Source organism: Hemicordylus capensis, chromosome 1, assembly GCF_027244095.1.
Source record: "Hemicordylus capensis ecotype Gifberg chromosome 1, rHemCap1.1.pri, whole genome shotgun sequence".
Lineage (NCBI taxonomy): Eukaryota > Metazoa > Chordata > Lepidosauria > Squamata > Cordylidae > Hemicordylus > Hemicordylus capensis.
The window spans coordinates 216,291,238-216,317,384 of record NC_069657.1 but is presented as its reverse complement, the minus strand read 5'-3'; the positions used below and the strand labels follow the sequence as shown (position 1 = coordinate 216,317,384).

The window sequence follows — 26,147 nt, the reverse complement described above, 5'->3', positions numbered from 1 at the left end:
TCCAGTGACTGTTGTTGGTGTCTATCTTATGTTTCTTTTTAGATTGTGAGCCCTTTGGGGACAGGGATCCATCTTATTTATTTATTTCTCTGTGTAAACTGCCCTGAGCCATTTTTGGAAGGGTGGTATAGAAATCTAATTAATGATGATGATGATGATGGGAGAAGCCTTTGCTCGGAAAGCATAGAGGGGATAATTCAGCATTTTTCTTCCCCTCATGTGGGCTTGTAATTCCACTACACATGCACACATGAATAATGTGTGTATATTTATTTTATAAACCTTCCATCCTTTTCTGGCTCTTAAGGAAGAAATAATTACTGTATAATTGCTGAGATAATTCTTGGCAGCAGCAGCTGATTTGCAATAAGAATTCTCCATGTGCTGCAAGTACTGTATAATTTAATTGTAATTTTTGAAATATGAGGTGATATGTTACAAAAGTCAATTGACATGCTATGTCTTTAAGTGAGTCATGAATCACACTGGGAAAAGTAATAACTGGTTAAAGTATTTGGGATATCCACATATGGTGACAATTCTCAGCCATAACTAATCCAAATAGTAGAGAGAATTCATAGCTTTACGTGACACTGGAAATGGTGAACCACTGGTTCCCAAAGCATGCCTACAAGCCCAGCTTCCAGTATCTGGAGTCAGGACAGCTATGTTGACATTGGGCAGGTTGTCCAAACCTGCCAGTGTATTCCACCTTACTTGTGGTTAGAACCCCAACATCCGTGTCTAAGATTTTCAGTTGGTTATGGGTGTTGGGTTCAGAATCACATGTAGGGTGGAACATGCCAACATTGAAGGGTTTGGACAATACACCCAGTGTCAACATAGCCATCCGAACACCAGATGTCAAGCTTGCAGGCAAGGGCGCTCCAGGAATTGGCGGCTCACTGTTTCCTATGTTGTGTGAAAATGACCAGTGTTTTAATCAGTACACGTATGGTCAATGGGATCTGATGGGATCTGAGCTGATCGTGACTGACCAGGAGAGGGATCTTGGGATTGTAGTGGACAGCTTGTTGTAAGTGTTGACTCAATGTGCGGAAGCTGTGAAAAAGGTCAATTCCATGCTAGGGATAATTAGGAAGGGGACCCTTATACAAAACTATGGTGCAGCTACACCTGGAGTACTTGAGTACAATTCTGATCACCACATCTAAAAAAGGACATTGTAGAACTGGAAAAGGTGCAGAAGAGGGCAACCAAGATGATCAGGGGCCTAGAGCACCTTTCTAACACGTGGCGTTTTTTAGTTTAGAGAAAAGATGACTGCGGGGAGACATGATAGAGGTCTATAAAATCATGCATGGTGTGGAGAAAGTGGATAGAGAGAAATTCTTTTCCATCTCCCATAACACTAGAACCAGGGGTCATCCCATGAAATTGATTGCCAGGAAATCTAGGATAGGGGTGTGCACAAAATGATTTTTGTGTTACAATTTGCACCCAAATTGAAACACCCCTGCTTTGTTTCAGGTCTGAATCTGATCCCCCCCCCGAATCACCCCGATTCGTTTTGTACCTGAATTTTTCTGAATCGATTTGGATTTTTAAAAGGGTCCTTGGGCAAAAAGAGTGGGGGTGGTGGTTATGCCCAGTGGGTGGAAGCTACCACGCATATTTCAAAGGAACTGGGCACAGGGCTAATTTTTAATTATTTTTTGAAATGTACACGTCTTTAAGATTTTCCCCGTAGAGAATAATGGGGATCCCAGCAAATGTATCGATTCACATCAGTGGGGGAGGGGTGTCCCAGAGCGGAGTGTGGTGGGTGGTAGTGTCCAATGGGGGGTAAGGAAGCTACCAGAAATATTTCAATGGAATTGGGCAAAGGGCTGATTTTTAATGATTTTTTGAAGTTTACGGGTCTTTAAGATTTTTCCCACAGGGAATAATGGAGGTTTCAGCAGTCCCATAACTCCACTTGGGGGTACCAGGGTGGCCCAGAGCGAGTGGTGGCATAGTACACTTAGGGTGCCAACCACCCCCGTGGGTTGCTAACCCATGGGGTACAGGGCTTTGCTGTTTCTGAGGTGTTCTGAGTGTAGATTCTCTGGTAGCAGATGAGAGTGAATTCATAGTTTGTCATTGAAAATCTCATCTGCTACCAGAGAATCTACACTCAGAACATCAGAAACAACAAAACCCTGTACCCCATGGGTTAGCAACCCATGGGGGTGGTTGGCACCCTATGTGCACTACACCACCACTTGGCCTGGGCCACCCCGGTGCTCCCCAAGTGCAGTTAAGGGGCTGTTGAAACCCCTGTTATTCCCTATGGGGAAAAATCTTAAAGATGTGTAAACTTCAACAATTCACAAAAAATCAGCCCTTTGCCCAATTCCTTTGGAATCTGGGTGGTGGCAGGCACCTATTGGGGCACTACCACCCAACCCACTCTTCTGCCCCCAAGCCCCCTTTCTGCCCCAAAGAACACTAACAGCACACATCATCAACAAAAGCAGAGCTTTGCAAAGAACCAGGCTGCCAGAGCAAGCATGATATCACAGATGCAGCAGTCTAGGGCCATCAGCAGCATCAAATGTGCCCTGCCCTCCCTCCTCCAAGCATTTTTCGTCCACAATCAATGTCAGAGACAGCAACAACTGTAGCACCTGGCCATAAAAGTGGGTTAAGTAAGGATGCAAAACAACATTCTGCCAGTCGGACAACAATGTTTGTCCGCCTGCCCCCAAGTAGAAGAATGATGACAACGACAATGGCACACACTTTTTTGGTGCATTTTTTTGACATTTCTGCAGTGGATCGGAGCCTGTGGCACCAGCACAACCTATTGTAGATACAAGCAATCTTGAATAAAAACACTGATGATATCACAATATGACCCAATCTTCATTGCAAAGAAGTCCACACACAGAGAGAGAACCTGTCATTTGCCCACCCATGAGGTCCCTCAAAACATAGGCACAACAACAAACCAAGGCATTTGAATTGCTAGACTTGAGATTATGTAGCGGGGAGAATCAAAAACAATAGTATACTTGTCCGTGCATGCTCTGCGAAAGGGTAGTGGGTTTAGGGGTAAAGTTTTGTCCATCGCCTCTTAAGTCTGCATGAGACAGACATTTGTGAGGGCACCAGCAGCAAACCCATCCTTAGTGACGGCTGTTGGGGAGTGGGAGTAGCGGGTGCATGTGTTTATGTGCTGCTGCTTCAGTCACAGTCCTTCCATGGGTGGAAAAAAGCAAAGCAAAGTCTCAGACAACAAACATTAAATAGACAAGTAAAAGCCACATTACAAAACAGAAAATGCATGAACATTACAACTACTCATCATCATCACATATATATTATGACATTGGCAATTCATCATTTTCATTCCAACATCAATTCAAAATCATCAATAAAAGCCATTCTTTCATATCAGCAGTGCATGCATCTTCCAAAACTCTCCCTTCTGCCTCTCCACCCCACCAACCACAGTCTCTGTGGATGGGGGTGGTGCTGGTGCTGGGCCATAGTGGCGCCAGGCCAGGATGCGCCACCCACCTCTGTCATGGGCCTTGTGGTGGTGTCATGCATGGTTGAAACAAATCAAACAAACACTGCTCAACATTGAAGGGAAACAAAGCAAGCAAACTCTCTGTGACAGTGTGCTCCCCGTGTGTGTGTGTGTGTGTGTGTGTGTGTGTGTGTGTGTGTGTGTATAATTCAGCATAAGCATGTGTGAGACATAGCATCCCCAGAAACGTTCCTGTGCCTGCACACAGGCAGCCTGCCTCTGTGATGGATGGTGTGCCACTTCTGCCTTCCAGCCACGGAAGCAGCAGGATCTGGGGTGGGAACTAAACCTGAACTAGTCTGCTGGCACTTGGACTTCATCTCCTTAAGCCCAAGCGCATCCTGCACCACCAGGTTCAAGGTGTGTGCGATGCAAGCGATGTGCACACAGTGAACTTGCCTAGCCACCTTACTAATGTTGGCTGCATTGTTGGTGACCATGAAGCCTCGGTGGAGGTTTGGCTCCTTGGCCAGCCAACTCCCCACCTGTTGGTTCATGACCACCGACAACTCATCTGACCTGTGGTCTGGGTCCATCGCCTCCACTTGCAACACTGCCCAAGAAGGCGTGCATGCATGGGAGGAGCTGGATACAGTGCCAGCAGAGCTGAATGTTCCCTCACCCCCATGCCCCCACCAGTGGGCTGTCAGGGACATGAAGACAGTGTGCAGCCCGCTGTGGCTCGTCCAGAGATCTGCAATGAAGTGCACACTGGTGCTGGGCCCGGCTGCACGCAACCGGTCCAACACAGTCTCCCTGCATGCACAGTACAGTGAAGGGACCATCCTCCTACTCAAGGTGGTCCATGAAGGAATTAGTACTCTGGGGCGAGCAGATAGCAGAAGTTGAAATTTCCCAAAATATTAAAAGGCTGGTCGTCCAAAGCCATCATCTCCCCAGTTGCCCGAGTTATGAGATATGGTTTGGGGCTATCAGACCGCTTCCCCAGAGGCTGAACCTACTGCTCAGTCATCTTTTCCTGCCTAGGAGCAGGAGCCACTGGCTGCTGGCTGCTAGTGAAGGCACTTGGCATACCGCTGCTGCCAGAAGAGGTCTCCAGACCAGGGTGTCACCAGAGCAGGTGCACCAACAGAGTCGGCGTGCTGAAGTGCTTAGGGTCCTTGCCTCTGCTGACAAGTGCCTTGCAGTGGGTGCAGGCTGCATGGCTGGATCACCAGGGCAAAGCTTGAACCCAGACCACACTGCTGGACTCCCCCATGACACATAGCCGCTTGGGTGGTGGCACTTGTGCTGGTTCCTTCTGGGGCACGCTACCACCAGTGCCCTCAGAGCTGCCCTGGGAAGTCCCAGGGACAGGAAACACAGGGGCTTCCTCCTGGGCCTCAGATGCAACCTTGGGGCCCCCACCCCCCACAGGGACCGGTGGGGAGGGCAGCAAGGTGGATCTGGCTGGACCAGCAGCCAGCTGCACCTGCACCACCTCCACATCTGCCACAGGAAGAACTTCTTCCCTGGCAGGGGAGGCCCTCCCCCCTAACTGCTGCTCGGCCGCAGGCCCTGGCATAGGGCCAGGCAGACTAGAGAAGTCCAGCCTGTGCGCCAAAGCAGGGGCAGCAGGGGTGATTTGGGGATTAGGCCTCTGTCGTCGCCCCCTACCACGACTAGCAGGAAAAAGCCTCCCCCTACCTGTCATCCCCTTACCTGCACCTGGCACTCCACTGCCCCTCCCAGCTATCTCTTTTGGGGCTTCTTTTTAAAACCCTGACTTTAAAAAAAAATTTTTTTGCAAAGGATTGGGGGCGAGGGGCAGAGTGGGGTGGGGTCAGTGTCTCAGGGCAGTGGACACTCAGCTGGGCGAAGGGCCAAGAACAGGGGCTGAGCTGACTTCAGCACTGAGTGTAGCGGTGCTGCTGCTGGCAGCTGCTGCTTTGCTTTCGTTAAGGCTGCGGCGGTTGGGGTGGGTGGCTGGAATGCCCACTCACGCACTCTGTGGTGCCTGACTGTAGGGGCAGCAGCACTGGCAGTAGAACAGAGGTATACAGGCTAGGGAGGGATTCAGGGGTGGGAAATTATTTATTTGTAAAAAGAATCAGATACAAGGTTCCCTAACTACTAGGAGGAGGACAGATGAGATGGATTGATGCAATGACACTAACAACAGCAGATAGTTACGGCGTCACTAGGGATTGTTGTGGGCCCAAACAACAAGATACAAATTAAAGATCTTGGCTAGGAGGCTAGAGCATCAGCACCTCAGAGGATGGGCAGGCAGAGAAGATGCACAGAGGACCCCTGGGGCAGGCTTCTGTTTTTTAAAAACAACACAAAAAGTGTGTGCCCACTGCAGAACCTAGGCTGCTGCTGGGCAGACAATACTATATAGCAGTATTAATACGATATATCAGGGCACTGGGGGGAGGGCATGCTTCTTTTTTAAAAAAATGCAAAAAAAAATTTGGAAGGGGGAAATGGGGAATTGTTTTTTTAAAAACCACAAGGCTACGCTACCCTCTAACCACCTACTAGCTAGCTAATGGGGATCCCTATTTAAACTCTAAAGCTAAGCAGAACCCCTATTTAAATTTATTCTAAATTGCACACAAATTTTTAAATTCAGTTGAAAACCAAAACCTTTCTCCAAACAGGAAAAAATAACCCAAATACAAAATTCAAGACTAGAGGTGTATGGTGTGGTGTTTGTCCGTGTGTTAAAATTATAAATGGGTACTCTCACTCAGTCTCTAAGTCTTCTCCAATATTGGTTCTCTGTAGTCCACTTCTGTGGGTCTGGTCACTCTTTCTTCTTCCTCTTCTTCAGATGGGGCAAAAGCCTAAAAAAACTTTGGAAAATCGTGGGGGGGGGGCTGCTGGCTGGCCACATATGGCCAGCACTCTGGGGCTGGTGTGGCTGGCTGCTTGCACAGGTAGGCAGCAGTGGTTCTCTCAGTGACAGGAAGAAGTAAAAAAAAAATCAGAAAAAACTAAAATAAAATAAAATCTCCTTTTTATTTAATGTTTTTAAACATTTTATAACAATTTATATTTTGCAACAACATGCCCAAGTTGCCCCCCACCCTGCCCCCATACCCTCCCCCAAGAAAGAAGAGGAAGGGGAAAGAAAGAAAGAAAGAAAAACAGAAGAGAGAAAAGGAGAGAAGAAGGGAGAATCGCCATTGCACTAAGATGTGGATAGGTCAGAAAGATTCTTATTCTAAGAAAAGATTAAGAAAGTTATCCCAAATTTCAGACCATTTATCTAATTTATTTACTTTTAAGAGGGCCCATTTTTCATGTGCCGCAAGCTTAAGCAGGTCCTGTACCCAATCCTCGCACCGAGGGGGATTGGGAGATTTCCACAGCCTCAGTATCAACCTCTTGGCAACCAGCAGGCTCTGCCAAAGCCATTGTTTAGAGCTGTATTTTAGTCCCCAGCTGGTTGGAATAAACCTCAACACTGCATTTCGATTCTTCAGTGCAAGAGATGAATCCAGCACGAAGTTAATTTGCATAGTGACCTCTCTCCAGAAGCCTTTCACTATGGAACATTCCCAGAACATATGTGTTAAATTGGCCAGTGGATTATTGCATTTCCAACAGTTACTATTTGAGGACATTTTTAATTGCATAAGGTATAGAGGAGTCCATTAGGCCCTGAAAATAGTCTTCTGCTGGATGAGGCGCAGCAGAATTTAAGATCCAATGTACTGCATTGAACACTACTTAAAATATTTTGCCATTGCTCAGGTGACAGTTTATCAGAAAGTTCCAAGTTCTATTTGTCCCTAAGTAAATCTAACCCAGGGTCTATGTCTCTATGCACACTGGCATATAGGTACTTATTTAGTTTTGGGAGAGAGGCCATCTTAATGGCAAGCCCAAAGATAGCTGGAGTTGCTGGGGTTGCCAAAGCGTCTGGACCAAGTTGAGCCGATATGGTATGTCTCAGTTGCATATATTGCCAGGCACATGCTGGTAGTAGATGGAACTCCTCTTGCAGGAGTGCAAAGGGTTTGTAGCTATCATTTACATTTTTTAGCTGTGATAACCGGTAAATCCCTTTATCAATCCAATGTTTCCACAAAATTGGTTGTTTGCCTATCAATATATGTGGGTTACCCCACAGTGTCATATCCATGTGGGCATAGGGATCAAAGTTTAGTTGCCTTGCCAGTTCCTTCCAGGCATGTCGGGCTGCTAGTATAGTAGGGGATTGGTAGTGGGGATGTTTAAGATATCTGGAGCCAAGTGCTTCCCATCCCTCCAAGTGTTTCAGTTCTGCTAGCTCCACTTGAGCCCATTCTGGCCTTTCCCCATCTGTGTTGGCATGCCAGTGAATAGCTTGTGCAATTAAAAACGTGTTAAGGTACAATCTAAGGTTCACTAGGTTGAAGCCCCCTTTGTCTGCGGCCAACAGGAGTTTATTAAAAGCAACCCGAGGCCTGCCATTACCCCAGAGGAACCTCTTCACAGCTCTGTCAATTTCTCTAAAGTATCTTTGAGAAATAAGCAATAAGCCCTCTTACAGTATAAATTCATCTGAACATAACATTCATTTTTTACAACAGCTATCTTACCCCACAAACTCAGCGAAAGGTCAGCCCAGCGGAGGAAGTCTGTCTTAATCTGTGAAAGTATTTTATCTAAGTTGGTTTTGACAATTAGATTAGGTTGTTTAGTAATTAGAATACCTAAGTATTTCACGTAGTCTGTTTTCCAAGTAAAGGGCCAGGGCATATCCCTATGAGAGAGGGGCAGTTTCCCAATGGACATGGCCTTGGATTTGTGCCAATTAATTTTGTATCCAGAGAGGTCCCCAAACTGGTATAGTAATTCCATAAGTTTAGGGACAGATTTCTGTGGTTTGGAAAGAAACAAGAGGGTGTCAATGCATATAATGCAATTTTATGTTCTTGTCCATCTACCTCGATCCCCTTAATTAATACCTGCATTTTGCCTCACTGCACAAGCCAGAGGTTCAAGGGCCAAGTTGAAGAGCAATGGAGATAAGGGACAGCCCTGTCTGACCCCGCACTGAAAGGAGATGGGTCCCGTCTGTTGGCCGTTAGTATTGATCCTAGCTGAAAGCATTTTATAGATTGTCCGCACCCAATTTATGAAAGAGGTAGGGAATCTGAATTTCTCAAGGGTTGCCAAGAGGAAGTCTCTATGTACTTTATCAAAGGCCTTTTCAGCGTCAAGGGACAGCAACAGAGCCTGGTCGGTCCTACGGGATGTAATGTGGATAAGATTATGAACCAGACGTATATTATCTGCTCCCTGCCGCTTAGGGATAAAGCCAACCTGTCCTGGATGTATAATTGTATGTACACAGCTATTAAGACAGGTTGCCAAGATTGTAGCAAAGATTTTGACATCAACATTCAGTAATGACATTGGTCTATAATTTTCATATTGCTGTGGGTCCCTTTGTGGTTTTGGTATAAGAGACACATTGCTACATACATAGTTTTAGGCAATTCATGTGTATTTGCAGCTTTGGTGGCCACTTCAGCCAGTAGTGGGGCTAGGTTATCAGAGAATGTTTTGTACCAATCAGACAGGTACCCATCCTCGCCTGGGGCCTTTCCAGGTTTAATTTTTTTAATTGCTTCCTGGATTTCAGCCAAGAATATGGGTGCGGCATGATGTGTGGCTTGTGTATCAGTGAGGGTCGGAATCTGAATTTTATCTAAGAAGTGTTGGATCTCTTCACATCCATAGGAGGGGACATGATTATATAGTGCTAAGTAAATTTTTTCAAATGCTGCATTAATTGCCTTATTATCAGTATGTAAATGCCCATTACTGTCTTTGATGCCTGCTATATGGGAGCGATTTTGTATTTGTTTGATTCTAAAGGCCAGCAGTTTGCCAGCTTTTTTTCCCGATTCCCAGTACGTTTGCCTTGAGCAAGCTAGAAGGAAGTCAGCCTGCCTGGCATGTAATAGATTCATATTGTAGCTTCAGAAGACTAGAGTAGAAACGAGGGGCTGGGCTGGTATTGTATTCCAACCAAGCCACTTTGAGTTTCTCTTCCAATTCTTTAATGTTCTTGAGCTGTTGCTTTTTTTAAAATGAGGCAAAGGCAATAATTCTACCTCGTAAGTAGGCCTTAAGGGTATCCCAAAGAAGTGCCAAGCTAGTCTCAGGTTTTCTATTAAACTTCAAAAACTCTTGAATTTCAGATACAATCATTGTAATGAATTTGGGGTCCTTTAACAGGGATGTATTTAGTCTCCAATGTTTCTGCTTCTGGTCTCCACTGTCTGTCAATTGTATTTTTAATACCACAGGTGCATGGTCCGAGATGATGAGTGGGCCAATATCACATGCAATTACCTGTTTCCCCAAAATTGGGGACAAGAGCCAGAAGTCAATCCTAGAGCTTGTCTTGTGGGATTTTGATAAGAAAGTAAAGTCCCTGTCTTTGAGGTGTAGTAATCTCCATACGTCATAGAGGCTAAGGTCCTTCATAAAACTATTTAACAGAACACGAGATTTAGATAACACAGAATGCCCTGTGCTCCTGTCCATTAGGAGATTCAGAACCTTGTTGAGGTCTCCTCCATAAATTAAGTCACTGTTCTCCCTTGCAAGAAGCTTAGCGTGTAAAGCTGTAAAAAAGGAGAGGAAATCTTCATTGGGGGCATACACATTAGCCAAAAGGATGGTTTTGGGCCCAATCTGGGCTTCCACAATAATAAATCTTCCTAGGGGGTCTGCCTCTACATTAAGGGGGTTGAACATGATGCGCTTATTAACTAGGATTGCCACCCCTCTTGACTTGGAAGAGGACCCCACCCCCAAAACATGGCCAACCCAGCTCCGTTTAAGCCTGTGAATGTCTTTTTCTGCCATATGTGTTTCTTGTAGGAAGGCCACATCTACATTTTGTCTCTTTAAATACCCAAGAATTTGGGTTCTTTTTTGTGGTGTTCCTGGTCCCTTAACATTGAAGGTAATTAAATTCATATGTCCTGCCATAAGAAAATTTTAAGGACATACATTGCCCGAGAATCTATAGCCCTAGCACTTAATATTCTAGACCCAGCTGGTCTCTTTCACAGGCTCACCCTTCCCAATCTTGAATAATTAAGGTCCATGACCTGGAGTCCCATCGCTAACGCCAGAGGACAAGTCTCATTCGGGTTAGGGAGTTCCCAGGCATCCTTTGCGCCCAAAGCGCCAGTTCGGGCCGAGGCTTTGAGGAGAGAGGAGCTCTGTTTGCGAGCTCCTCTCTCCTTCTCCATTTATGGGTCCCTGATCGGCCTACAAGGTTAGGACTCGGGCAGCTGGGAGGGCGGGTGGGCGGTCGGTGGTGGCGGCCGTGGTGGCAATAGTTTGGGCCGATTTGGCCCCTAATCAGGTGGGGCGGCGGCGGGGGCGGCTGGGAGGGCGGTCGGGCGGTCGGCGGCGGCGGCAATAGTTTGGGCCGATTCGGCCCCTAATCAGGTGGGGGGGCGGCGGGGGCAGCTGGGAGGGCGGGCGGGCCGCAGCTGTGGCGCCAGTAGCTTGGGCCGATTCGGCCCCTAATACTGGGTGCGTCCTATGGTCAGGTGCGTCTTATGGTCCTGAAAAATACGGTAGATTGTAAGCTACTGAACTGGAGTCATGTTGTTACAGTACTCTGTGGTGTTAGCATCAACAAATGTTAAATGGTAACAGTAATAGTAATGGTGTATGTTCTCCATTATTTCTCCATGCTCTCCATCTTTCATGTTGATGCTGAGATCCCTTTCCTATGTTGCTGCTCCTCATACCATGAAGCAATAGTACTTTGTCTTATAACTGCATTCAGATAGGCCATTGCCTTTCTATTATTCCTTGCTGACCTATGTAACCCTCACCCATTGGTTCTTACTTTCCCCTTTTTTACTGATTCTTGTAAGGCTGCCACCCCCCGCCCCCAGCATCCCAAAAAAGGTTATTCAGACTCTTTCCATGTAAAATGAGCACATAAATTGCAACCATGCCCACTGGCTTCACCTCAATCATTAGCACACCTAACCTCTACATTTTCAGAAGAAGGTGGGAAAGAAACATCTATACACACATTGCTGTACATGTGTAGGATCTCCACACATTCCCAAAAGGAACACTGTCCCAGTGGTGTGGAAATCACCACTGGGTGATTTCCACTTGGAGATGAGAGCTGGTCTTGTGGTAGCAAGCATGATTTGTCCCCTTAGCTAAGCAGGGTCTGCCCTGGTTGCATCTGAATGGGAGACTTGATGTGTGAGCTCTGTAAGATATTCCCCTCAGAGGATGTAGCCATTCTGGGAAGAGCACCTAGGTTCCAAGTTTTCTCCCTGGCTTCTCCAAGATAGGGCTGAGAGAAATTCCTGCCTGCAACTTTGGAAAAGCTGCTCCCAGTCTGTGAAGACATTACTGAGCTAGTTAGACCAATGGTCTGACTCAGTATATGGCAGCTTCCTATGTTCCTATGTTAAATCCTACATGCATATAGCTGTATTTCCATATTTGCCACTTTCCAACACTGTGCTAAATACACCAAGGTCAGGGGCAGGCCAGAAAGCATGCTTATATTGGGGGAGGGGCCAGCAGGCACAGTCCCACTTCTCCCTCCAGATGTTCATTACATATGAGGAAGGAAGCATCTGAACCGTTCTCTTATTATTTATTTATTTATTTATTTATTTAACACTCTGGTCATTTAAAAGAAAGGTCACTGCTGCAATGTGCCTACTTATTCAACTGTTGCCTATGGAAAATAGGTTTTACAGGCTAGTGTGTTATTTCAGTACCCTCCAAAATCTGTTTGATTAAAGGTGACAGTTGGAGAAAAGGAATATGTGTGTGAAAAGTGCTATAGGGATATGAAACCTTTGCAACTCATTCTCCACTCAGAAACAATCTACCATCTCTTTCTATTCCTGCAACTCCATTACTTCACACATGGTGTGCATGCATGTTCACAAGTGCACACACAGGCTGAAACTCACTAGTGCACTTCCCCGCCCCCTGCTTCCATATATTCCATGCCATTTGGGGCAGGTGCATCATTTTGTTCTGTTTGTTACCCAACTAAAAATAGATAATGCTTTCTATATACTGACATGATATGGGGGACAGGCAGTGAATTATTGCTGCTGTCAGGTTTCTAATAAAAGAGTTCTCCGCTCTCTCTCTCTCTCTCTCTATCTCTCTCTCTCTCTCTCTCTCTCACTCTCTCATATTACACATAATGAATATTTGTTTTGCATTTGAGATTTCCATTTGGCATGCATATCTTGCTATTATACTTACAAAGGGATTCGCTAAGAGTGGAGGTATCACTTTGGGTATGCAGCTATTTCAGCTCTTGGGGTTTGATAACATATTTGGAAGGTTTAAAAATCTAAGAGGAAGAGCAGTTATGGACCAAATTGAAATGCAGGTAATAGGGAAATGTAATTTATTTATTATTTTAATACCCACTACCTTTCAGGGTTAGACTGTACTAAAGTCTTCTATGCCTGCAATGTTTAAAGAAAGGAATGATTAAAATAGAAAGTGGCTTCAGTCAAATTCCTCTTAAAGATAGGCCTTCTCTTTCATGTACCTATATTGCTTACAAACTGTATCCACAGTACTTGTGGGTGAATATGGGTTTTCTTACATGCAAGTCTCCTTTGAGAGAGACTAATGCTGGAAGTTAACTTTCAAAAGGAAGTATGAGTTTCATTATTTATTACTTTATACCAGAAGCTGAAAGCAGATTTCTGAGAGCACACATGATAATTGTCATTTGTACTTTTAAACATTTCCACAGTTGTCTGTAATGGATTAAATCAACTCCAGATTTGCATATAAAGGCCAGGCACGTTAAATTCAGGACAACTTTGTGGGGGGTGGGTGTTCATATGTTTTCAGCAGTGGGTGCTTCTTTTCATTCAGAGAGATATGTTCTTGATGATGAACCAAGGCATGACTTGTGAAAAGCAATTAAGAAGTTAATTACACATGGTTTCCATTTTATTTCTTGATGGTTGGTATAGAATCCACAATTGTCATCCTGTTTGTAGCTGAATTAAAAGTTCTTGGATATGCTTATGCAAAATAAAAGCTCTCCTTCCTGCTCTGCATCAGTCTGATTCTTTTACTAGTCCGCAAACATTTTAAACCCACATACTATAGCAGGGGTGGGCTGACAAGTCTTGTGTGGTCTCCTTTTTTATTTACTAGAATCTCTATGGCCGCCTGATGTGTGTTAAATTTATAAGTCAAGCGTGCATGCTCGGGATCTCTTACAATGAAGGCATCATTAATTTGTATTTAGTGAACTTGTACATGTGCTCTTGCTTAAGAACATAAGTTGTACCCTGCTGGGTTATGTAATGGTCCACCAGAAATTGGCCAGTGGGCCATGATTTACCTTTTGCCTACCCCTACACTATGGCTGCAACTTTCTCCTTAATATATAATAGAATATTGATATCACTGCACACTTGCCATTCATCTTGTATTTTTTTATTTCATTGTAGGTACTCAACGTGCTAATGCCCGAGCTCCAGCTCCTTATAAAAGAGATTTTGAAGCTAAATTGAGGAATTTCTACAGGAAGCTGGAGACTAAAGGATATGGACAAGGCCCAGGGAAATTGAAGTATGTAGAAGTGCTATGAAGAATTGATTGTGTCTCAGAGTCAGAACATTGTATCACAGGGAATCTCACTAAGGGGCTTAGTACGCATTACATTCAAATGTGTGTAACAGAGCCCAAACCCTGGTTTTTGTTTTTTAAGAAAACCAGCTTCTGATGGGGGAAATGGGAGCGGGGTCGGGGGGCGCAGGGGTACTTTTCTCCCCCACCCCCCGCCCACTGTTTCTACACTCCAGATTCCAACCCGGTCGCTTGTTTTTAGAAAAAACAGCATTGAGGCTCTTTTATATTCATTTGTATGGAATATATAGTTAACACTCGAGAACCCTTAAGCTAAATGTCGTTAAGTACAGTATTTTAATATGCTGGCCAGGCCTATTTTTGTTTGATATAAGAAGTGGGCAATACAAGCAGTAGTTTAGCTGTTGTCTAGAACTAAAGACTTCCAATGTACATCTGATAAAGGAGAACCCCATTATTTTCAAGGGTTCTGTTTTGCCGGGGAGGGGGGCAGTGGCGGCACAGATAGTGAATCCACAAATAACCCCCCAAAAGGAACAAATTGGCCAAATAAATGCCCTGCCATACTCCACTGCCCTTCAGCAATCCAAGCATGCCCCCACAAGAGTTTAAAAAATTGCCCCAAAATCCCTGCCCCCGTTTTGGTGTTAAATAAGCCATAAAATGGCTCCTGATTGCAAAATGGTGGCTGAGGTCATTTCTGGCCACCCCCCGAGCATGGATACATGGATTTAACCCTGTATGTGCTGGGGTTTTTCCACATATCCTGAGATCAAGCATCCATTACCCAACCGTGGATACATAAAACCACGGGTGCTAGACCCACAATTAACGAGGTTCTCCTATATAAGCAAATGTCCAGATGCAGAAGTATACCTAGGCAATTTTTGAGTATGTACCTAAAGGCTTTTGGAGCCCCACCCCCGGCTGCAAGTTAAGCATCATCCCCCCCGCCACATGCACACAGTATTTTTAACATGTGGGTTCTTGAGGGCACAAACAGCAACTGAACTCACAAGAATGTAAGAATATAAAACAGATATATTTAGGCAAATATGCATTAGCAGAAACATTTCAACACATAACTTAACATATTCCCATTGGCCCCGAAGTCCAGGGGTAAGAACACCACTGTCCACATGGTAAAAATGGTAGTGCACTCAGTGTAGTCTAATGGCTAGAGGGTTTGGTTTGGATGTAGGAACCCCCAATTCAGGCACCTATTCAGAGCCAGACTGATGTATGTAACCATCTCCATTTTTTATAAATAATGGAGAAATGATGGGGTAAGCTACCTGATATTTCTCCTCTAGCTGTTTTTCCAGCCTAACCCCAAGCTACTCCCACCACTGCCACATCCACCTTGTAATATCTTTTTGCCCCCAGTTATGAAAGATGAGTGGCTTTTTGCAACTGATTCTCATTCCACCTGCTTCACAGGCTTGCTGTGGGCTAGAGCTAGAGGACTGCTTAGAGAAGGGGAGTGGGGTACAAATGTAACAAGAACTTGGAACTAGCCCAGTTGTGGGGCCTAATGCACACACTGGCCATATTCAGGATTGGTTTGTAAGGGAAAGTGCCATGGAAAACGTCAGGCGTGTGCACTCTTCCCCACCCTCATGTGTGAATGGTGGGAATGGTAAAACTTCTGGTTGCGGTTTTTTAAAAAAACTTGGATTTTCCATTTCTGATCCCAGTTTGTTAGTTATGCTGGGTTTGCACACACCAAGGTTTCCTGTATTTGAACAGAAAAGGAAATTGTGGTTTGTTAGAAACAGTAACTGGAAGCTTTGAATTTCTTCTTCTTTTGTATGTGAAGGATGGAGGAAGGAGAGTGGGGAGTGCACATTCTCATAATGACTAACCATAGTTGAGTGTTAGGTCTGAATGCAACCTGTGTCTTTCACATGAATGGGTGGCTTTTTAAAGAAAAAATAATCTAAAGGCAGCAGAAGGCAATGCTTAAGACTCATTTCTGGTATTAAGGAATAATCACATGTGCAATAAAATTGCACCAGTCTGTAAAACAGACTGCCTTGAAAGACTGTTCTGGCACATGCTTTTCACCAGATGGTCGCCAGAAAAGCAGTTAGGCTCCTCCCTGCCTCACCCCAGAAACTGAATTTTGCTTTGTGCTTTTTACAGAATTCTGTTGACTTCCCTCAATGTACAGGTAGACCTCACTAAACATGGTTCTGCTATTCACAGTTTCGCATATCCATGGTCTACAAATAGCCACCCAACCTCAGCATATGTGGGCATACAAGGGTTAATACCCTTGGGGGTCATTCCCGGCCATCATTTTGTGTAAAGGAGTCAGTTTGTGGTTCATCTGTTGGGAAAAAAAGAGATTCCCTCCCCCCTTAATTTTTTTTGCAGGGACAGTACTAAACAGATGGAGACCACAGAGCATGGTACATTAATTTCACCATTTTCACCATTTTTGATTACTCCCCCCTGCCCTTTGCAGGAATCTAAACACACACACAAACCCCAGTTCAAATAGGCACAATGACTCATTATTCACTGTTTCATTGCTTGTGGTTATAAGGCGAGAAACAGAACCCCCGTAAATAACGTAGTATGCCTGTATACTAAGAGCACTTCCAGTTACTGCTAATTGTTAGTGTTGGAAGTATATTTCATGGCTTAATATACCTGCAGTCCAGACCTGTAGGATGGTTCTATCTGTACAAGTCCTTGTTTGTTTTTGTATAGCACCATCTCTGTACATGGCAAATTACAAGTAATGGGTAATTATTTGGTAAGACTGGTCACTGTTGGCTCACAATCTAAAACTGATACTAGGGAGATAGCAGAGGAAAGAATGAGATGTGGAAGCCGGGATAAACTGGGAAAGAAAACTCCTAATAGGAAGGGGCTTGATGGAGTTGCCCTTCGCCCTCATTGATGTCAGTGGCGACTTGATGCTCCCACCACACCACAGATCTTCCCAGAGGCACCTGGCTTGGTGACATTAGAATCCTCACAAGTGGGGGCTTGTTGGACTTGCTTTCCTTCCTCGCTGATGTCAGAGGCAGCGCTGGGTGCTTCTGCCACACATTGCTTCCCTACTGGTTCACATGGCTGGCAAGGACCAGAGTGGGCTATGCTGTCCAGCCAACTGGTTTATCTGGGTTATCCGGGAGGTGGGGGGGTACCCACCTTTACCTGGGATTTTCTGGCCCTAGATGACCTTACCAGAAGCCCAGGAAATTGCCATCTGAAAAAATATTAAACTGCTGACACTGGATCAAAGAATAGATTAGCTGCAATCTGCAACAGTAACTTATTCCAAGCAGTCTAAACATAGGATTGAAGAGAAACATTAAAGTGCAGCTTGTGAATTGCTGTGATCCATTTGTCTCACACTGCAGATTAATTATCAGGAGAGACCATTTGCTGGAAGATGCTTTCAACCAAATTATGGGTTATTCAAGAAAAGACCTGCAAAGAAATAAGCTTTATGTCACATTTGTTGGAGAAGAAGGGTGAGTAGAACAGGGAAGTGGTCACCAATACAGTGTGTACTTTACACTATGCTTTGCAGCTGTGCTCAGATATTTTATCATGCTCTTTGCGGTCTAGAGCAAAAAGAGGAAGGATTACAGCCAGGAAATGCCTCTCATAAGCCTAGGAAACTACAGCTGTTCTGAAATAATTAATTTCTCTAGCTTTGTAATGTGTTTTGAATTGGCTTGCAAATAGATTCCTTCTAAATCCTTGATTCAGTAGGAAGAGCTCAATTGGGGGTGGCCCAAGGTATCGGGGTGCCTAAGGCTAGACACAAAATGCCTCATTGCCCTGTTCTCTGGAGCCTACAAAGAGGGTTGAGGAGAGGATGCTGCTTGCTGGCAACTTCTTATCACATTGGCCACCTGTCAAGGTTTGGATGGAGCTGTGGCATTGAAAAGAAGCAAGCAGCCTCCTCTCCTCAACCTACATTCAAAGCCTTGCAAGGGTGGGATCTGGGGCATCCGATCTGAAACTTGCAAGGTTCTGCAGGGGTGCTACAAGAGAATGGAAGATTGCCAGTAGCCTCCATCCCAGTGCAGTGCCTTTGCAAAGGATTTCAAGCGGGTGGGTGGGGGATCTTAAGCACTCCATCCAACCCTTGCAAGACTCTGCACGGGTACTGTGCAAGAAGGGGAGGTTTCCAGCAGCTCCCATCCCTGTGCAGTGCCTTTGGAAGCTCTTTGAGTGCAAGGAGAATAAATGTTTTGGGCAGTGACACGCTGGGGAGGTGGCAGGAGGTCCACAGAGGCAGTCGGTCCACCACTTCTACCCGTCTTTCGTTCTAGCGACCACCTCACCTTGCCTCATTAGCAGGGTGCCCTGGCCTCAAAGCTGCACATAGTGAATGCTGCCAACCCTCACTACATTAAAAACACGAGTTGCTAACAGGGGCTGGATCAAGTGTTGGTAAATACCTGGAAAGCCACAGTGTATTCGAAATTTCCACAGCTGTTGTGGTAAAGGCTTAGGCAGTAGATGGGAGAAAGGTTGACATTGCAAAATTTGGTTCAACCCTTTGAGAGAACTTGGAAACACTAGAAGCTGTGTTTAGAAAAGAAATTTAAATGAGAAATAAAGGTCAGTTCCAGTTTCCACTTCCTTTGACTGTGCCATTCTAAACTACTATTCTTATTTTATTTTATTTTAAATGTACTTTGCTAGTTCTGTACAAGATACTCTTCTTTAAAGGAAATATGAGCACTATTATATAATTTCACTAAGAGTCTGTGTGTGTGTGTGTGTGTGTGTGTGTGTGTGTGTGTGTGTGTGTGTGTACGTGTGTGTGTGTACAACAAGCAGTCTGGGAGTTTATTAGAGAATAACACTTCTGCCCTGGGTAATCACACTTTCCCCCAGAAGCCATCATTTCAGAATCATTTCTTGCTGTGAGGAAATTTCCCTCTGCCATGTCTTAGTGGTGCATCAATTATTGTTGTTACAATCCTGGATGTGATGATCTGTCATGGGCACTTATTGAATTATGACCATCCTATCACTAGTGAGACAACTCTTCTGTTCCCCTTGAGCCCCCAGATTGTGGTTATAACTTTGTTTTAATTTAAATTGTAAACTCTTTAAAGGTAGAGCACACCTGTGCTGAAATTGCAGTGGTAATGAAATGTTTGTCTAGCCCTTTAACAACAATGACCAGTAACAAAAAGGCTATTCTTTTCTCCCACCGCAGTTTCTTGCCACTTGATGCATCTTTTTGCTATTTATTATTGTTTAATCACTGTCAGGGCTGTACATTCTCTAGCTGTAATGCACATCTTGCCTTTTCATTTTAAGAGGCTGGCTCCTTTCTCTGCCATGACACAGATATAGGATATAGTGCTGTTGCACTGGATATATGCTAGTACTGTATTAAGAAAAAATAATTTTTGTTTAATCATCTATGAAGGGCATGAAACCACATCACTGTCCATGCTAAATGCTGTAGTAGTGCATAAATAATCCCTTGGGAATGCATTAAAACAGCTATAGAATCCCCCCCCCCCAAATTAGACCAACATGCATCTGGTTAGAATAGTTAACTTATAGATTTGATTCCACCCCACCCGTCATCCCACCAGCATTATAATTAGCAGTCATCCCATTTAGCTGAAGTATTCTGAATTTGTTTCTCACTGTTCTTGTATTTACATTATTAAATGAAATCTCTTATCTCTGAGCCTTTTCAGCTGACAGAAGAATATGGCATCTAAAACTAAAAGCTCAAAGAGTTATGTACTTTAAAGCGGAAGGGTGAAGCAAGTAATCAGAGCTCCTTATTGTAAAAAAAATCCTGCAACACTTGCATACACACTCAGAACAATGATTACTAATCTTCCTGTGACTGAATTTTCAAAAATAATGTGATTCAAAATACACAGAACGGTCTGAACATTATCAAACCAGCAGCACAATATGAATTTTATTTTAGCTCCCCAAGGTTAGCAAGCTACAAGCCATGCTAGAACAGTAAGACATCTACTCTTGCACCTATTGTGTGCAAACATTGCCTCTCTCTTTCTTAGTCTTGTGCCAAGGCTTCAGTTGTACAAGAACTGTCAAAATGAGTGGTAATAAATGACCAGTGTAGCAGAAGCCATATTAATCATTTGTATGCAATGAGCTGGATAAAGTGGCTGGAATTAGGTTGTTTCCATGTGAACAGCAGACAACAGCAAGCCAGGTTAATCCTGATCCCACCCCCCACCCCCCATATGAGAGAGAAGGAAAGGGGAAGGAGATATCAGTTTGTAGCATGTTGTAGTTGCAGCCAGTGCAGTCTCCCCCCACCCCCTGTACTTTGGCTAATCAGCTGTGGGGAAACCTAGTAACATTTTTGGGTACTTCCAGGATGAAAGCCCATTAAAAAGTTCATGAAGTTCATTCATAGTGAGATAAGGTCACAGCTACAGTATATGTGTATCGTGCTCTAGAAAAATCAGTTCTTTGCCACAGCACTTCCAGTACTTCTTCAAGAAAAACTTCTTATGTTTTATCTGGATTTGAATATTTCTAACCCATTTCTCCTGTCCTCAGGGTAAGTAGCAACAACAACAGATAGTCTCAAAAACCCCTTATGCATTCAGCAGCAACTAAACATCAAAAATGGCTGCCCAAAGGTTCTTGTGAAAAGATGGGCCTTACAACCCATCCTGAATACCCACAGAAATGTGCTCTAGCAGACCTTCTGATGAGAGGCTGTGCTGCAGCCTCGAGCAATGATAGAGAATAATCTGTTTCTTGCAAAAATCAAGTTTACTTCCCACAATGACAGCACATGAAGCGGTGCACCCGATGGAAACCTTGAGGGGTGTGTGTGTGGACTGTCTATGGGGAGAGTGAGCCCTGAAGGTTAGTTCTGTAATCTAAGCAAATGCAACACATTTGTGTGTAGTTAGTCAGTCAGTCAGTCTTTATTGTTACAGTCACTGACCAGAACCAGAAATCAGCAAATAAAAATTTAAAATTAGTTAAGATACAATGTATCAATAACAATAAAATAGATATTATAAATTAAATTAAAACAATAAAATTCCCTTATTAATCATCCGCCGACGAGTATTAATGGCAGCAGCACAGTATCTAGCAACTCTAGATGTAACAGCAGACTCCGCATCAGAGGCATTTGTGTGTATTTCTTTCCTTATTTTGCTCAAGAGATTCTGCTTCTAGTAGGAGGAGGAGCAAGGAGCTATGCAGATCTCACTGCTGGCAGGAAGTCCAATTGAGCACTCTTTGGGCTTTAGAAATCTCACCATTGCCCATATGCTTCAAAGCCTGTCTTCTTTGCAGTCATAGGAGCTAGAAGCTTCCTTAAAAAAAAAAAAAATGAAATTCTCAGAATCTTGCCTTTTGTGACTCATACAAAAATATGTATTACTTTCTATGTTTGCAGATAATTGCAGGATCCATACACTCAGTACAGTTCCTCAACACCCTCAACATTTTTACAAAATCCATGCCCAGTGAAACAGGCTTGCAAACAGGGGCAGACACACATTCTCACATAATGACTGGCAATTTACAGTTCCGTCTAAGGAAGATCTTGCTTAATTAGTATAATAATAATAATCAGACAGCTGTTGTTGTTTGAAGAGCCGTGGTCAATTTAGAGAAGTCCAATCTTGAACCCATATGCAGATGTTCACGATATAGATGCTGTAGTGTGAGGCAAATAGGGCATCTAGCCTTGAAAAGAGAGGCCTGCAACCCTGATTATAGACTAGTTTATTGACCACTTGCCAATCCAAAGAGCAGGAAACGTTCAGTGATTGCCTGCAGTGGTTTCCACACCTTTTGCCATACTCAGTGCCAAGCAACACTGAAGATGTTTCCAGACACTGTTAACCTTTCTCATCTTGCCCAAACACAGACATTTGTGTGCTACTGATGATTAATGGCATCTTTAGAGTTGATGATGATGATGATGATTCCTACAATATTGACATCTGGGAGGCCAGGACGAGCTATTTCCCTTCATGGCTGTTAAGAAATAGATCTGTAGTATAAACTGCCTTCATTCCCCATCAGATTTATGGACTGAATCCCTGTGAATCAGACCAACCTGCCTGCTCTTGAAGAATAGGAGAGAAAATAGTTGTGTTATTTGCTTGTGTTTCAGCCACCATTATTCACTTTTGTATCTCAAAGGTAACCAGGTGTAGTTTTCTGCCAGCTCTCATGCTCCCCATAAGGAATACAATGGAACATGTAACAAAAGGGCCACACGTGTAAAGAACAAACCAAAACTAGCAATAAACCGTGTGCAAACAGCAAATATATATAAACATGCAAATTCAGAAATTAAATAATTATATTTATATATGTGTGTGTCTTAAATTCTTTAAATAATTCTTTAAATAAACATACATATTTCAAAGGAACACTAAAAAATGTCCAAAGTTGCCCAGAGCACAGAATAATGAAGATGGTAAAAGTATACCAATCTTGCTAAATCAGTATGAAGGACTGTGATGTTACAACAGAACACCAAAATAAGTTCACTAAGTATAAGAGATGTTGGCAAACAGAAATGTGCTGTAATGATTGTCCATTCTGTTATCTGGAGCTTGTAAGGATAATAATTCTTTCGCTTGTAGGTCCTTAGCATAGAGAAATGTGTTGTAATAATAGTCCGTTCTGTTATCTGGAGCTTGTAATAATAATTCTTTTGCTAGTAAGTCCTTAAAAACTGTCCGGATATTCATTATTTTTCGATTAGGCTTCCTCATGAAGGACTACAGAATAAAAGTGTTATCAATTCTATAATAAACAATATAACAAATGTTGTTAAGATTGCAACAGCAGTTCAAATCTCATACCTTATCAGCTCTGTGTTCATTCTAAAGATAGCATTTTGTATGTAAGGTGTCACATTGAAAGAGAGCTATATATACATTTAATAAGACACCCAGAGGGCTTCAATTTACAATCATGCACCTTGAAACTCCAACATAGGAACATAGGAAACTGCCATATACTGAGTCAGACCATTGGTCTATCTAGCTTAGTATTGTCTTCACAGACTGACAGCAGCTTCTCCATCCAAGGTTGCAGGCAGGAATCTCTCTCAGCCCTATCTTGGAGGTGCCAGGGAGGGAACTTGAAACCTTCTGCTCTTCCCAGAGCGGCTTCATCCCGAGGGGAATATCTTGTAGTGCTCACACATCAAGTCTCCCATTTAGATGCAACCAGGGCAGGCCCTGCTTAGCTATGGGGACAAGTCATGCCTGCTACCACAAGACCAGCTCTCCTCTCCCCTACGTGATTCTTCTACATGATTCTTAACCTCTTTGCACCTACAGATTCACAAGAATTACCCATGACCCCCATCCAATTTATGTAATATATTTTCATAAGGCTCTAATAAAAGTTAGAGAAACAATAAGTACTCAGGATAGATACTTTGAAATTTTTTGTTCTGGCTCACCAGGAAGGAAGCAAATTAAATTTGAGGCATCAAAGATTTTCCATGGACCACCTGAACTTCTGTCTCATGAACCTCGGGGGCGGGGGAGTCATGGTCCCCAAGTTAAGAACCCTTGAATTCTAGTAACATTTGATTGGCACTGGTTACTTAATCCCATCATAGAAGCAAATCACATTTGTTTACTGCTAATCTTTGTTTTGTATTTTCTTTGTTGGCTGGATATTGAAAGCTGCAGTATAAGATCTATCTCAGTTATCTATCTGAGTACTATACAGACACATTAATCCAGTTTAGAGCCCGGCAAAAGAAACACAGCCTCATTGGGTGGGCTGAAGACTGATGCCATTGATAAATACTGGTGATGCTGCAGTGATATGTTAGCGTCTAGTAGAAATGGGCAGCAAGTTTTAAATGCTTGTTTGTTTTTGTCAAGGAAATAATATTAAAAGGTTCATTTGCAAGGTGACTTCCTTAGGTATGGCAAGAAACCTTATATCTGTATAGTTTATGGCAGTGGTTCCCAAACTGGAAGCCTCCAGATGTTGCTGAACTATAGCTCCCATATCCCTAGCCACAATAAATTGTAGCTGGGGCTGATGGGAGTTGTAGTTCAGCAACATCTGGCGGCTCCCAGTTTGGAACCACTGGTTTACTGTTTTAATGAGATCATTAACTAGATGATAGTGCAGGGTTGTTGCTACTTTCTAGAAATTAGGAAAAACTGGCTTCCTTGGGAAATAGAGCAAAGACAGAAATTTGGGACATGACAAATATGCTGCCTAACTTCAGAGATTAGATTCTGCTCTGAAGAATTATAATGCCAAACTCTGTGGCTGTTAGGTAGTGCCACTGAATCTGAGCATAAGTGAGAGCAGCTTTGAATGTGACAATGTTCTGGGGAAACAGGAAGTATAAGTGGTTTGTGCTTCCTGTTGCTTTGCATCTCTGTCTCATTCAAAATATAACTTTTACATCTCCCCCACCTGAAATATGTTCAAGCTGTTGATGGCTAGCCCTCTGATGTCATCTTATCTCATGCCTTGGATCCAACAAAGTATCTGCCTTACTTGCCTCAGATATGGTCCTAGGATGAGTCACACACACACACACACACACACACACACACACACACACACACACACACCAAAACTGGATTTGGTGGCAGGAAGTTTGCACATTCTTATGCTTTGTACAATACTGTTAAATTTCCCTCAAAGCCATTGCTGTAACTATATTGTAATGTGGTAATTTAAGACCTACCAGAACAACAGAGGATATTGTGAATGTCAGGGTCAAACTTAATGTGACTTAATTATATTTAAACTTTGGCCTTGGGTCTTTCTGTAATATACTTTTGGCTAAAGGCCAGACTAGGCATGCCCTTTAGTTGTGTCATTGGCCGTGGTAATAGCATACGCATACACAGGAGAGGAAACAATCGGGATTTCAACTATGTAGGGAATAAGAGGTTTAGCCTTATCCCCTCCACCATAGTTTAGATCCAGATCAGTAGTCTGCATGTACGGTTTGTCTGGTGGCGGGAGGGGGAGCTTCCATTGGCTCCAATGGGAGCCATTTTTCTAAGGGTAAATAAAACATGGGGGAGGGAGTGGTCTGGATCAGGATCACAGAAAGGGGTTAGGATTAAAGCTTCTCAACCCCTGCTACATTTCCTCTTTAAAGGAAAAAAGGAAGTGCGCCAGGGCCAGTGACACAGTTAGTCATGTCTAGTTCAGCCCTTAAGACTGTGTTGCAGAATGATCCAAGGCAGAATTTCAACATATTTAATCAGAAAGAACACAGAAATTAATAATCTATATATATAATTCTCCTGGGTGTGCCCAGGAGAAATGCTTCCCGGCAGCCCAGCTGATTGGCTGGGCTGCAGGGGGCACCTGATTGGCTGGCAGCACACCCAGGAGAATTCACTTGCTGGGCGGCTGCGGAGGCAAGGCGGCGGGCCCAGGGCCGCGGCGGCGGAGCCCAGCGAGGCGGTGGGCCCAGCAAGGTGGCGGCGGCCCCGGCCGTGAGGCGGGGCAAGGCGGCGGGCCCAGTGCGATGGCGGCAGGCCAGGCCGTGGTGGCGGGGCCCAGCGAGCGGCGGGCCCAGCGAGGCGGGGCAAGGCGGCGGGGCCCAGCGAGGCAGCGGGGCCGGGCCCGGCTGCGGAGGCAAGGCAGCGGGACTGGCCGCGCTGGGCCTGGCCGCGGAGGCAAGGCGGCGGGCCTGATGGCGGCACTCTGGGGCCGGCCGCGGCATCGGCGGTGGCACTCTGGGGCCGGCCAGGCCCGCTGGCGGTGGCGGCCGCACTCTGCCCTGCCGGAGACGGGGGGTGGGAGGAGAGAGAGAGGTAGCCTGGCCTGGCCGGGCCCGGCCGCAGAGGCGAGGCGGCGGGACTGGCCGGGCCGCGGAAGCGAGGCAGCGGGACTGGCCGGGCCCGGCCGCGGAGGCGAGGCGGCGGCGGCTGCACTCGGCCCCCGCAGGGTGGCGGCGGCTGCACGGGTCAGCTAGTTTAGAAATAAATGAGGAAACCAACTCTCTTAATCCAGAGAGTAAGATCTATGCAAGAGTGCAGTGCGCTCTATGTGGGGC

At 44.5% G+C, this 26,147-nt stretch overlaps 1 protein-coding gene across 7 annotated transcripts in view; it reads left to right on the top strand.

Annotated features, from left to right (window-relative positions):
• Window positions 1-26,147, top strand: part of HECW2 (HECT, C2 and WW domain containing E3 ubiquitin protein ligase 2) — a 259,192-nt gene that overhangs the window by 211,082 nt on the left and 21,963 nt on the right. For all 7 annotated transcript variants that reach the window (XM_053283122.1, XM_053283121.1, XM_053283118.1 and 4 more), the window contains 2 exons: window positions 13,984-14,104; window positions 17,500-17,613. In XM_053283122.1, the coding sequence (XP_053139097.1) occupies window positions 13,984-14,104; window positions 17,500-17,613 (235 nt within the window). The remainder of the gene's footprint in view (window positions 1-13,983; window positions 14,105-17,499; window positions 17,614-26,147) is intronic.